The 13,127-nt window shown below is 49.2% G+C and overlaps 1 protein-coding gene across 1 annotated transcript in view; it reads left to right on the plus strand.

Annotated features, from left to right (window-relative positions):
• The window catches only part of galnt18b (UDP-N-acetyl-alpha-D-galactosamine:polypeptide N-acetylgalactosaminyltransferase 18b), a 112,012-nt gene that overhangs the window by 36,717 nt on the left and 62,168 nt on the right, over positions 1-13,127 (plus strand). Inside the window, exons 2-3 of the mRNA XM_059976229.1 lie at positions 6,470-6,665; positions 9,810-9,976. Coding sequence (XP_059832212.1) covers positions 6,470-6,665; positions 9,810-9,976 — 363 coding nt within the window. The remainder of the gene's footprint in view (positions 1-6,469; positions 6,666-9,809; positions 9,977-13,127) is intronic.

Genomic DNA, 13,127 nt, shown 5'->3' on the forward strand with positions numbered 1-13,127 from the left:
ACAACATGAACATCGATCCCCAAAACCCCCCACACAACATGAACATCGATCCCCAAACCCCTCCCCCACACAACATGAACATCGATCCCCAAAACCCCCCCCACACAACATGAACATCGATCCCCAAACCCCTCCCCACACAACATGAACATCGATCCCCAAACCCCTCCCCCACACAACATGAACATCGATCCCCAAATCCCTCCCCCACACAACATGAACATCGATCCCCAAACCCCCCCCCACACAACATGAACATTAATCACCAAACCCCCCCACACAACATGAACATCGATCCCCAACCCCCCCACACAACATGAACATCGATCCCCAAACCCCCCCCACACAACATGAACATCGAGCCCCAAACCCCCCCACACAATATGAACATCGATCCCCAAACCCCTCCCCCACACAACATGAACATCGATCCCCAATCCCCCCCCACACAACATGAACATCGATCCCCAAAACCCCCCACACAACATGAACATCGATCCCCAAACCCCCCCCACACAACATGAACATCGATCCCCAAACCCCCCCCCACACAACATGAACATCGATCCCCAAACCCCCCCACACAACATGAACATCGATCCCCAAACCCCCCCCCACACAACATGAACATCGATCCCCAAACCCCCCCACACAATATGAACATCGATCCCCAAACCCCCCCCACACAACATGAACATCGATCCCCAAAACCCTCCCCCACACAACATGAACATCGATCCCCAAACCCCTCCCCCACACAACATGAACATCGATCCCCAAACCCCCCCACACAACATGAACATCGATCCCCAACCCCCCCACACAACATGAACATCGATCCCCAAACCCCTCCCCCACACAACATGAACATCGATCCCCAAACCCCCCCACACAACATGAACATCGATCCCCAAACCCCTCCCCCACACAACATGAACATCGATCCCCAAACCCCCCCCCCACACAACATGAACATCGATCCCCAAACCCCTCCCCCACACAACATGAACATCGATCCCCAAACCCCTCCCCCACACAACATGAACATCGATCCCCAAACCCCCCCACACAACATGAACATCGATCCCCAAAACCCCCCACACAACATGAACATCGATCCCCAAACCCCTCCCCCACACAACATGAACATCGATCCCCAAAACCCCCCACACAACATGAACATCGATCCCCAAACGCCTCCCCACACAACATGAACATCGATCCCCAAAACCCCCCCCAAACAACATGAACATCGATCCCCAAACCCCTCCCCCACACAACATGAACATCGATCCCCAATCCCCCCCACACAACATGAACATCGATCCCCAAAACCCCCCACACAACATGAACATCGATCCCCAAACCCCCCCACACAACATGAACATCGATCCCCAAAACCCCCCACACAACATGAACATCGATCCCCAAACCCCTCCCCCACACAACATGAACATCGATCCCCAAAACCCCCCCCACACAACATGAACATCGATCCCCAAACCCCCCCCACACAACATGAACATCGATCCCCAAACCCCTCCCCACACAACATGAACATCGATCCCCAAACCCCTCCCCCACACAACATGAACATCGATCCCCAAATCCCTCCCCCACACAACATGAACATCGATCCCCAAACCCCCCCCCACACAACATGAACATCGATCACCAAACCCCCCCCACACAACATGAACATCGATCCCCAACCCCCCCACACAACATGAACATCGATCCCCAAACCCCCCCCACACAACATGAACATCGAGCCCCAAACCTCCCCCACACAACATGAACATCGATCCCCAAACCCCCCCACACAATATGAACATCGATCCCCAAACCCCCCCCACACAACATGAACATCGATCCCCAAACCCTCCCCAACACAACATGAACATCGATCCCCAAACCCCCCCCCCACACAACATGAACATCGATCCCCAAACCCTCCCCAACACAACATGAACATCGATCCCCAAACCCCTCCCCCACTCAACATGAACATCGATCCCCAAACCCCCCCACACAACATGAACATCGATCCCCAAACCCCCCCACACAACATGAACATCGATCCCCAAAACCCCCCACACAACATGAACATCGATCCCCAAACCCCTCCCCCACACAACATGAACATCGATCCCCAATCCCCCCCCACACAACATGAACATCGATCCCCAAAACCCCCCACACAACATGAACATCGATCCCCAAACCCCTCCCCCACACAACATGAACATCGATCCCCAAACCCCCCCCACACAACATGAACATCGATCCCCAATCCCCCCCCACACAACATGAACATCGATCACCAAACCCCCCCACACAACATGAACATCGATCCCCAACCCCCCCACACAACATGAACATCGATCCCCAAACCCCTCCCCCACACAACATGAACATCGATCCCCAAACCCCTCCCCCACACAACATGAACATCGATCCCCAAACCTCCCCCACACAACATGAACATCGATCCCCAAACACCCCCCCACACAACATGAACATTGATCCCCAAACCCTCCCCAACATAACATGAACATCGATCCCCAAACCCCTCCCCCACACAACATGAACATCGATCTCCAAACCCCCCCACACAATATGAACATCGATCCCCAAACCCCCCCCACACAACATGAACATCGATCACCAAACCCCCCCACACAACATGAACATCGATCCCCAACCCCCCCACACAACATAAACATCGATCCCCAAACCCCCCCCACACAACATGAACATCGAGCCCCAAACCTCCCCCACACAACATGAACATCGATCCCCAAACCCCCCCACACAATATGAACATCGATCCCCAAACCCCCCCCACACAACATGAACATCGATCCCCAAACCCTCCCCAACACAACATGAACATCGATCCCCAAACCCTCCCCAACACAACATGAACATCGATCCCCAAACCCCCCCCACACAACATGAACATCGATCCCCAAACCCTCCCCAACACAACATGAACATCGATCCCCAAACCCCTCCCCCACACAACATGAACATCGATCCCCAAACCCCCCCCACACAACATGAACATCAATCCCCAAACCCCCCCACACAACATGAACATCGATCCCCAAAACCCCCCACACAACATGAACATCGATCCCCAAACCCCTCCCCCACACAACATGAACATCGATCCCCAAAACCCCCCACACAACATGAACATCGATCCCCAAACCCCTCCCCACACAACATGAACATCGATCCCCAAACCCCCCCCACACAACATGAACATCGATCACCAAACCCCCCCCAACACAATATGAACATCGATCCCCAAACCCCCCCCCACACAACATGAACATCGATCCCCAAACCCCCCCCACACAACATGAACATCGATCCCCAAACCCTCCCCAACACAACATGAACATCGATCCCCAAACCCCTCCCCCACACAACATGAACATCGATCCCCAAACCCCCCCCACACAACATGAACATCAATCCCCAAACCCCCCCACACAACATGAACATCGATCCCCAAAACCCCCCACACAACATGAACATCGATCCCCAAACCCCTCCCCCACACAACATGAACATCGATCCCCAAAACCCCCCACACAACATGAACATCGATCCCCAAACCCCTCCCCACACAACATGAACATCGATCCCCAAACCCCCCCCACACAACATGAACATCGATCACCAAACCCCCCCCAACACAATATGAACATCGATCCCCAAACCCCCCCCCACACAACATGAACATCGATCCCCAAACCCCTCCCCCACACAACATGAACATCGATCCCCAATCCCCCCCCACACAACATGAACATCGATCCCCAAACCCCCCCACACAACATGAACATCGATCCCCAAACCCCCCCCACACAACATGAACATCGATCCCCAAACCCCCCCCACACAACATGAACATCGATCCCCAAACCCCTCCCACACAACATGAACATCGATCCCCAAACCCTCCCCAACACAACATGAACATCGATCCCCAAACCCCCCCCCACACAACATGAACATCGATCCCCAAACCCTCCCCAACACAACATGAACATCGATCCCCAAACCCCTCCCCCACACAACATGAACATCGATCCCCAAACCCCCCCACACAACATGAACATCGATCCCCAAACCCCCCCACACAACATGAACATCGATCCCCAAAACCCCCCACACAACATGAACATCGATCCCCAAACCCCTCCCCCACACAACATGAACATCGATCCCCAATCCCCCCCCACACAACATGAACATCGATCCCCAAAACCCCCCACACAACATGAACATCGATCCCCAAACCCCTCCCCCACACAACATGAACATCGATCCCCAAACCCCCCCCCCACACAACATGAACATCGATCCCCAAACCCCTCCCCCACACAACATGAACATCGATCCCCAACCCCCCCACACAACATGAACATCGATCCCCAAACCCCTCCCCCACACAACATGAACATCGATCCCCAAACCCCTCCCCCACACAACATGAACATCGATCCCCAAACCTCCCCCACACAACATGAACATCGATCCCCAAACACCCCCCCACACAACATGAACATTGATCCCCAAACCCTCCCCAACATAACATGAACATCGATCCCCAAACCCCTCCCCCACACAACATGAACATCGATCTCCAAACCCCCCCACACAATATGAACATCGATCCCCAAACCCCCCCCACACAACATGAACATCGATCCCCAAACCCCTCTCCCACACAACATGAACATCGATCCCCAATCCCCCCCCACACAACATGAACATCGATCCCCAAACCCCCCCACACAACATGAACATCGATCCCCAAACCCCCCCCCACACAACATGAACATCGATCCCCAAACCCCCCCCACACAACATGAACATCGATCCCCAAACCCCTCCCACACAACATGAACATCGATCCCCAAACCCCCCCACACAACATGAACATCGATCCCCAAACCCCCCCACACAACATGAACATCGATCCCCAAAACCCCCCACACAACATGAACATCGATCCCCAAACCCCTCCCCCACACAACATGAACATCGATCCCCAAAACCCCCCACACAACATGAACATCGATCCCCAAACCCCTCCCCACACAACATGAACATCGATCCCCAAACCCCCCCCACACAACATGAACATCGATCACCAAACCCCCCCCAACACAATATGAACATCGATCCCCAAACCCCCCCCCACACAACATGAACATCGATCCCCAAACCCCTCCCCCACACAACATGAACATCGATCCCCAATCCCCCCCCACACAACATGAACATCGATCCCCAAACCCCCCCACACAACATGAACATCGATCCCCAAACCCCCCCCACACAACATGAACATCGATCCCCAAACCCCCCCCACACAACATGAACATCGATCCCCAAAACCCCCCACACAACATGAACATCGATCCCCAAACCCCTCCCCACACAACATGAACATCGATCCCCAAACCCCCCCCACACAACATGAACATCGATCCCCAAACCCCTCCCACACAACATGAACATCGATCCCCAAACCCCCCCCACAACATGAACATCGATCCCCAAACCCCCCCACACAACATGAACATCGATCCCCAAACCTCCCCCACACAACATGAACATCGATCCCCAAACCCCCCCACACAACATGAACATCGATCCCCAATCCCCTCCCCCACACAACATGAACATCGATCCCCAAACCCCTCCCCCACACAACATGAACATCGATCCCCAATCCCCCCCCACACAACATGAACATCGATCCCCAAAACCCCCCCCACACAACATGAACATCGATCCCCAAACCCTCCCCAACACAACATGAACATCGATCCCCAAACCCCTCCCCCACACAACATGAACATCGATCCCCAAACCCCTCCCCACACAACATGAACATCGATCCCCAAGCCCCCCCCCCCCGCACGACAAAATAAAAAGAGTAGTGAAAACACAGAATAGAAAAAACACAAGACCAAAAAGATAAGTCCATGGTCCAAAATCCATGTGCTGAAACCTCAGTAGCATTCACCAGCATTATGGAAAAAGAGAGAATTTGGCACAGCAACAGGTCAGAATGATCCCACCTGCAATCAGAAGACCATCAGCGCTTGCCCTCCAAGTTCCCCTCCATGTTTCAATCTTCCTTGTCATTTTAGTTGGCAAGTAATGGAAGCTTTAATCAGCGCAATGGAGTTGGACATTAGCTCGCCCCCCATCTCTAGTACCTTTGCCGTGAGGTTTCTGAATGGTGCTTCCCGGAACCTTCTCGGGAACAGCAAAGAGCTGGATCGCCCAATCACCAAACTTGCTGCCATCAAGGGCAGCGGTCCAACAGGCATAGCCAAAGACCAGGCCAGCACGAACTAGATGATCAGAATGGCCTGTTTCTGTGCTGTAGTGCTTTGTGGTGATTGCTGATGTGTGTCCTCTGTTTATGTGCCAGAATCTCCGCAGAAGCAGGAGGAGAACGCAGATGCTGAGTCTATCGACAACTCTCCACTCTTCGCCCAGTGGGGAGACAACCTCCCACCCAAGACACGGCTTGCTGCCTGGAGGAAATTCCAGTACTATGGCTACAACAGTTATCTCAGCGACCAGCTCCCGCTGGACAGGCCCATCCCCGACTTCAGGCCTGATGGGTACGTGGTGACCTCAGCACTGTGTCAGAGTACAAAGAGTAGGAGGGTCTGTCAGTTGGTGATCATGCAGCTTCACCCCACTGGAAATGATGAACTTTATTGATGAAACAAAGGTTGCTGGAGTTGTGGACAGCATGGAAGGTTGTTGAAGGTTACAATGGCAGGTTGACGGGATACAGAGCCTGGCTCAGAAGTGGTAGATGGAGTTCAAGCCGGGGAAGTTGGAAGTGATTCACTTCAGAAGGTGGAATGTGAAGGCAGAGTGCAAGGTTAATGGCAGGATCTTTAGCTGTGAGGAGGAACAGAGGGGTCTCCGTGGCCATGCCCCAAAGTCCATGCTGCACAAGTTGATAGAATTATTGAGAATTTGTCTGTTCTCTTGGCCCTCATCAGTCAGGGATCGTTCAAGAGCCACGAGGTAATGTTGCAGTTCTAAAACATCCTGGTTAGGCAACACTTGGAATATTGTGTTCAGTTCTGGTCACCTCATTACAGGAAGGATGTGGAAGCTTCAGAGGAGATTCACCAGGATGCTGCCTGGATTAGAGAGCATGCCTTATGTATATAAACACAAGAATGCAGAGCAACAGACACAAAATGCTGGAGGAATTCAGCAGGTCAGGCAGCATCTGTGGAAATTAATAAACTGTCCAAGTTTAGGACTGAGACCCTTCGTCAGGACTGGAAAAGAAGGAAATAGAAGCTAGAATAAGAAGATGGGGGGAGGAGTTCAAGCTGGCAAGGGGCAGGTGAGACGGGAGGGGGGTGAAGTAAGAAGCTGGCAGGGGGCAGGTGAGATGGGGGGGTGAAGTAAGAAGCTGGCAGGGGGCAGGTGAGACGGGGGGGTGAAGTAAGAAGCTGGCAGGGGGCAGGTGAGACGGGGGGTGAAGTAAGAAGCTGGCAGGGGGCAGGTGAGACGGGGAGAGGGGTGAAGTAAGAAGCTGGCAGGGGGCAGATGAGACAGGGGAGGGGGGTGAAGTAAGAAGCTGGCAGGGGGCAGGTGAGACAGGGGAGGGGAATGAAGTAAGAAGCTGGCAGGGGGCAGGTGAGACAGGGGAGGGGGGTGAAGTAAGAAGCTGGCAGGGGGCAGATGAGACAGGGGAGGGGGGTGAAGTAAGAAGCTGGCAGGGGGCAGGTGAGACAGGGGAGGGGGGTGAAGTAAGAAGCTGGCAGGGGGCAGGTGAGACAGGGGAGGGGAATGAAGTAAGAAGCTGGCAGGGGGCAGGTGAGACAGGGGAGGGGGGTGAAGTAAGAAGCTGGCAGGGGGCAGGTGAGACAGGGGAGGGGGGTGAAGTAAGAAGCTGGCAGGGGACAGGTGAGACGGGGGGTGAAGTAAGAAGCTGGCAGGGGGCAGGTGAGACAGGGGAGGGGGGTGAAGTAAGAAGCTGGCAGGGGACAGGTGAGACGGGGGGGGTGAAGTAAGAAGCTGGCAGGGGACAGGTGAGACGGGGGGTGAAGTAAGAAGCTGGCAGGGGGCAGGTGAGACAGGGGAGGGGGGTGAAGTAAGAAGCTGGCAGGGGGCAGGTGGAAGAGGTAAAAGGATGAAGAAGAAGAAGGAATTAGATGGGAGAGGAGTGTTGACCTTGGGAGAAGGGGATGTAGGTGGAGATCCAGAGGGAGGTGAGGGGGGAACCAGAATAGGGAACGGAAAAGGAAGAGAGGAAAGAAGGAGGAGGGAAAGAAATTACCAGAAATTTGGGAAACTGATGTTCATGGCGTCAGCTTGGAAGGAATGAGGTGTTGCTCCTCCAACACGAGAATGGCCTCATTGTGGTAGGAGAGGAGGCCGTGTCTTATGTCTTTGTCTCTACTGTGACCCTGGCACTTAAAAAAAAAATTCTATTTAATTTATTTAATATTTTAGCAGTTTATTGTTTTGTTTTTATATTCTTATTCTTATTTACTTAATATGTAAAAAGTTTGTTGCACTTTGTGCCAACACACTACAGCAAAGTCCTAATGCAGTGGATTCCAGTTAATTGGGACACATCAGGACCGGTGCTTTTTGGCCCAATTAGGCGATTGCCCCAATTAGATGAAGTATCATGAAAATAGGTTAAGGGTATAGGAAAAACCACCATCTAACTGAGTACAATTTGTGTATTTAAATGAAATTCAGAATAAATTGAACAGTACCAAACTTACTACAGTGCTATAAAACTGTGTATTCGTTCCTAATAGTTATTGATGGAGGAATTTATCCGGTATATACTGCCATGTTCTTTTGATTGACTGTAAAAAAACAAAACCAATGCAGATTCCTAGTGTAGGTAGTGGGCTGCTGTGGTAAACTATGTACACCTGTCTGGACATGCCCCCCTGCTGACTGCTCCTGTGGCTCCTCCCACAGACCCCTGTATAAAGGCGATTGGGGCACTGCTCCTCCCTCAGTCTCCGAGATGCCGAGCTCCCTTTTGCTGCTAATAAAAGCCTATCGTTCACCTCCCGTCTCCGAGAGTTATTGATGGTGCATCAGCTGCCTTCACGTAACTTTCAACAATTGCATCCTCCAAATCTTCATTTTCATTGCAACATTCAAGATGATTGTTGATACCTTCAAATTCTTCGTAGGTCCTAAGTTGTTGGAGTAGTGAACTTGTTTCATTTTCACTCCAGGCTGTTTCTGGCATTTCCAAACTTGTGCTTGAAACCGCAGTGAGTAAAATAGTCCTCAATTGCCTTAGTGCTTATTTCTTGCCAACGATCAATGACAAAGTCAGTGCTTTGTGAACACAAACAAATGTAACTGATGCAATATAAAAACTGTTTGCTTCAAGCAATTATAATGTCCAACGGGCATGCAAGTCCCTGTATCTGAGTCCAGTTAGAAACTGTTTGGGAACAGTCTTCTGCCCCAATTTAGTGGCATAGTGTCCCAAATAAATGAAGAGAATACCAGCTAGTTTCTCGATTAGGTTTTGTTCTTTAAGAGTTGTCCCAATTAACCAAAATCCACAAAACATGTAGATGTGAATGTTGAATAAAGTTGATCCTTGATCCTGAAGTCAGAATATGGGAATGTGGCTCCCACTGGGTTTAACTGGTAGGTGGAGGGGTGGTGAGGGCTGGGAACAGTGTACATGAATGCATCTCTCCAGGAGAATCTGTGAAGTCACATTGCTTTCTCTGGTTGTACCTGTCCAGGTGCAGGAACCTCACCTACCCGACTAACCTCCCTCAGATCAGCGTGGTCTTCATCTTTGTGAACGAAGCCTCCTCGGTGATCCTCCGGTCGATGCACTCGGTGATGTCTAAAACGCCAGCCCACCTGCTCAAGGAGATTGTGCTGATCGATGACAACAGCAACAATGGTGGGAACATTGGCTTGTGCTGGGGGCTGTTGACATTTGCTGTTGATTTACTACCATAAGACATAGGAGCAGAATCTGGCCATTCAGCCTGTTGAGCCTACTCCGCCATGGCTGGTTCAGTTTCCCTCTAACCCCATTCTTCTGCCTTCTCTCTGTAACTTTTGATGCCCTGAGTAACGAAGAGCCTATCAACCCAGTGACTTGACCTCCAGAACCAACTGTGAAATTCACCACCCTCTGGCTAAAGAAATTCCTCCTCATCTCTGTTCTAAATGGACATCTCTCTATCCTGAGGCTGTGCACTCTGGTCCTCAACTCTCCATAGGTTTCAACCCTCATTCTTCTAAATTCCAGCAAGAACAGGCCCAGAGCCATCAAATGCTTCTCATACATTAACCCCTTCATTCCTAAAATCGTTCTCGTGAAACTCCTCTGGACCCTCTCGAATATCAACACCAGAAGGCAAAGGGGCAGAATGAGGCTATTTGGCCCAACCAGTCTGCTCTGCCATTTCATCGTGGCTGATCCATTTTCCCTCTCAGCCCCAATCTCCTGATGCCGTCTCCCTGTAGCCCTTCACACCCTGACTAATCAAGAATCTAAGATTCTTCAATATTTTGGATTTGGACCCATCTTTTTAAAATGGATTAGACTGTTATATAACACAGTAACCCTGAAGAGCGGTTCAAACTAGTGCTTACATTTCACCTTACTTCTCTCTCAGAAGGGGTACCCGACAGGGTTCCACATTTTCCCCAGTTTTGTTCTGTCTAGTTTTGGAGCCCCTGGCAGCAGCTATCAGAGAGAATGAGAACTTTATAGGGATATCTGTGGAATGACAGGTTCATAAACTGATCAAGTCAAGTCACTTTTTATTGTCATTTCGACCATAACTGGTAAAAAAAATTAGACATTGTTTTTCAGGACTATGTTGCTACATGAAACAATACAAAAACTACACTGAACTACATAAAACAACACAAAAAACTATACAAGGCTACAGACGTACCCAGGACTGCATAAAGTGCACAAAACAGTGCAGGCATTACAATAAATAATAAACAAGACAATAGGCACAGTAGAGGGCAGTAAGTTGGTGTCAGTCCAGACTCTGGGTGTTGAGGAGTCTGATGGTTTGGGGGAAGAAACTGTTTTATGTGGATGATATTATTTGTGTCGGATCCCAGTCATTCGGTGCCATGTACTTTAACATTATAAAATCTTAGTCTAGATTCTCAGGTTATAAGGTTAATTGGACAAAATCGGAAGCACTACTGTTGACTGCTTTTTACCCAGGCCAATTTCACTGACCAAAGAAGGATATACGATATTTAGGTATTAATTTTTCCCCTCAACTGAAAGATTTAGTAAAATTAAATATTGATCCATTATTGCAGAGAATTTCCTGATCATCATTGTATTTGTCAATGTCGGGGAAAGTAAATGCCTTGAAGATGCATAGCATTCCAGAGGTTAATTATCTGTTCCAATCGTTACCAGTTCAAATCCCATTAACATATTTTAAGCAATTTGATAAAATGATTAAGGCTTTTATTTGGAATGGTAAATGCCCATGCTTAAACTTCAACAAATTACAATTGCCAGTTGAAAGGGGGGCGGGGGCTTAGGTTTGCCAAGGTTAATATACTATTACTATGTCTTTACTCTTAGCACGCTGGTCTCTCCCTCCAGAGAGTGCGCCCCCTTGGTTTCATATTGAGTGTTCTGCTCTTCCTCCCGTCCCTCCGTTACAATGTTTGTCTATCAAGTTATCTCCTGAGGCAAGGTCTCACCCAATTGGATCACATATGCATTTGTTCAGGAATAAGGTAGCCAGATTATTTAAATTTAATCCATATTTGAATGAAGCCTCGAGTATCTGGATGAACCCAAAGTTGGGTATTGATAAGTCCCCATTCCTCTGACGGGAATGGCAAGGAAAAGGTATAATTAAATTGGGAGACTTTTATAATGGTAATAGTTTAAAATCTTTTAATGAATTAACCCAACAGTATGGTATCTCTAGGCCACAATTTTGGAGATATCTTCAACTGCATCATTTACTACATACAACTTCTGGTTCTGCACAGCAATCCCCACAAGCTGCTACAATGCTGTGTACTGTACTGGCTGCATATGGTAAAGGTCACAAAGCCACAACTTATTATTCAGCTTTAACACAAATCTCTGGGGACAAATTTCTGTTGGGTCTTAAAAGAGCATGGGAAAAAGACCTGAGTGTGACTTTTGAGATGAGGGAGTGGGACAACATTTGCAAAAATGTCTAAACAATGTCCAGAGATCTGAGGGTGCACCTTATTCAGTTTAAGATCCTACACTGTTTTTATTGGACTCCAGCAAGGTTACATAGATCAGGGTTGAAAAACACCCCTGAATGCTGGGGCTGTGAGGTGGATAAAGGGCACTTAGAACATGCGCTCTGGTCCTGTCCCAGAATTAAAAAATTTTGGATTATGATACATGAGTATATTGGTGAAGTTTCGGGTATTCAACTCCCTTTCTGCCCCAGACTTTTTGTCTTGGGAGACACACTTGGGGATAAACACTCTCAAAACTGGATCCAGACAATATAATGGTAGGAAGACACATTATACTTAGAGGTTGGAGGAACTTGGGGGGACCATCGTTTCAGGAGTGGCCACAGAAATAGCCAAAGTGGCAGCTCTTCAACGCATATCTTACAAACAGTTTGATAGATTGGACATCTATACACAAAAATGGGGCAAATATTTAGGTTTCCTGGGGGGAAATAGTGATGAAGCATATTGCAGTCTTTTATGTTATTAGAGGTCTAAATAAACATACATGGTTATTGATATTTATTTCTGCCATGTTTTTATTTTATGGACAATTTTATGTTTTGTAAGTTATGATTCACATAACTTCCAACACTGACTCAAGGGTTTGCAGAAAGTTTGTAAAAGAATTCAATAAAATTTAAATCATAAAAAAAGAATCTATCAACTTCTGCCTTAAATATACCCAGTGACTTGGTCTCTACAGCCATCTGTGGCAACAAATTTCACAGATTCACCCCTGAAGAAATTCCTCCTCATCTCTGTTCTAAAAGGAAGCTCCTCTAATCTGAGGCTGTGTCCTCTGGTCTTAGACTCTCCCACCATTTTCCCCA

Source organism: Hypanus sabinus, chromosome 7, assembly GCF_030144855.1.
Source record: "Hypanus sabinus isolate sHypSab1 chromosome 7, sHypSab1.hap1, whole genome shotgun sequence".
Classification (NCBI taxonomy): domain Eukaryota; kingdom Metazoa; phylum Chordata; class Chondrichthyes; order Myliobatiformes; family Dasyatidae; genus Hypanus; species Hypanus sabinus.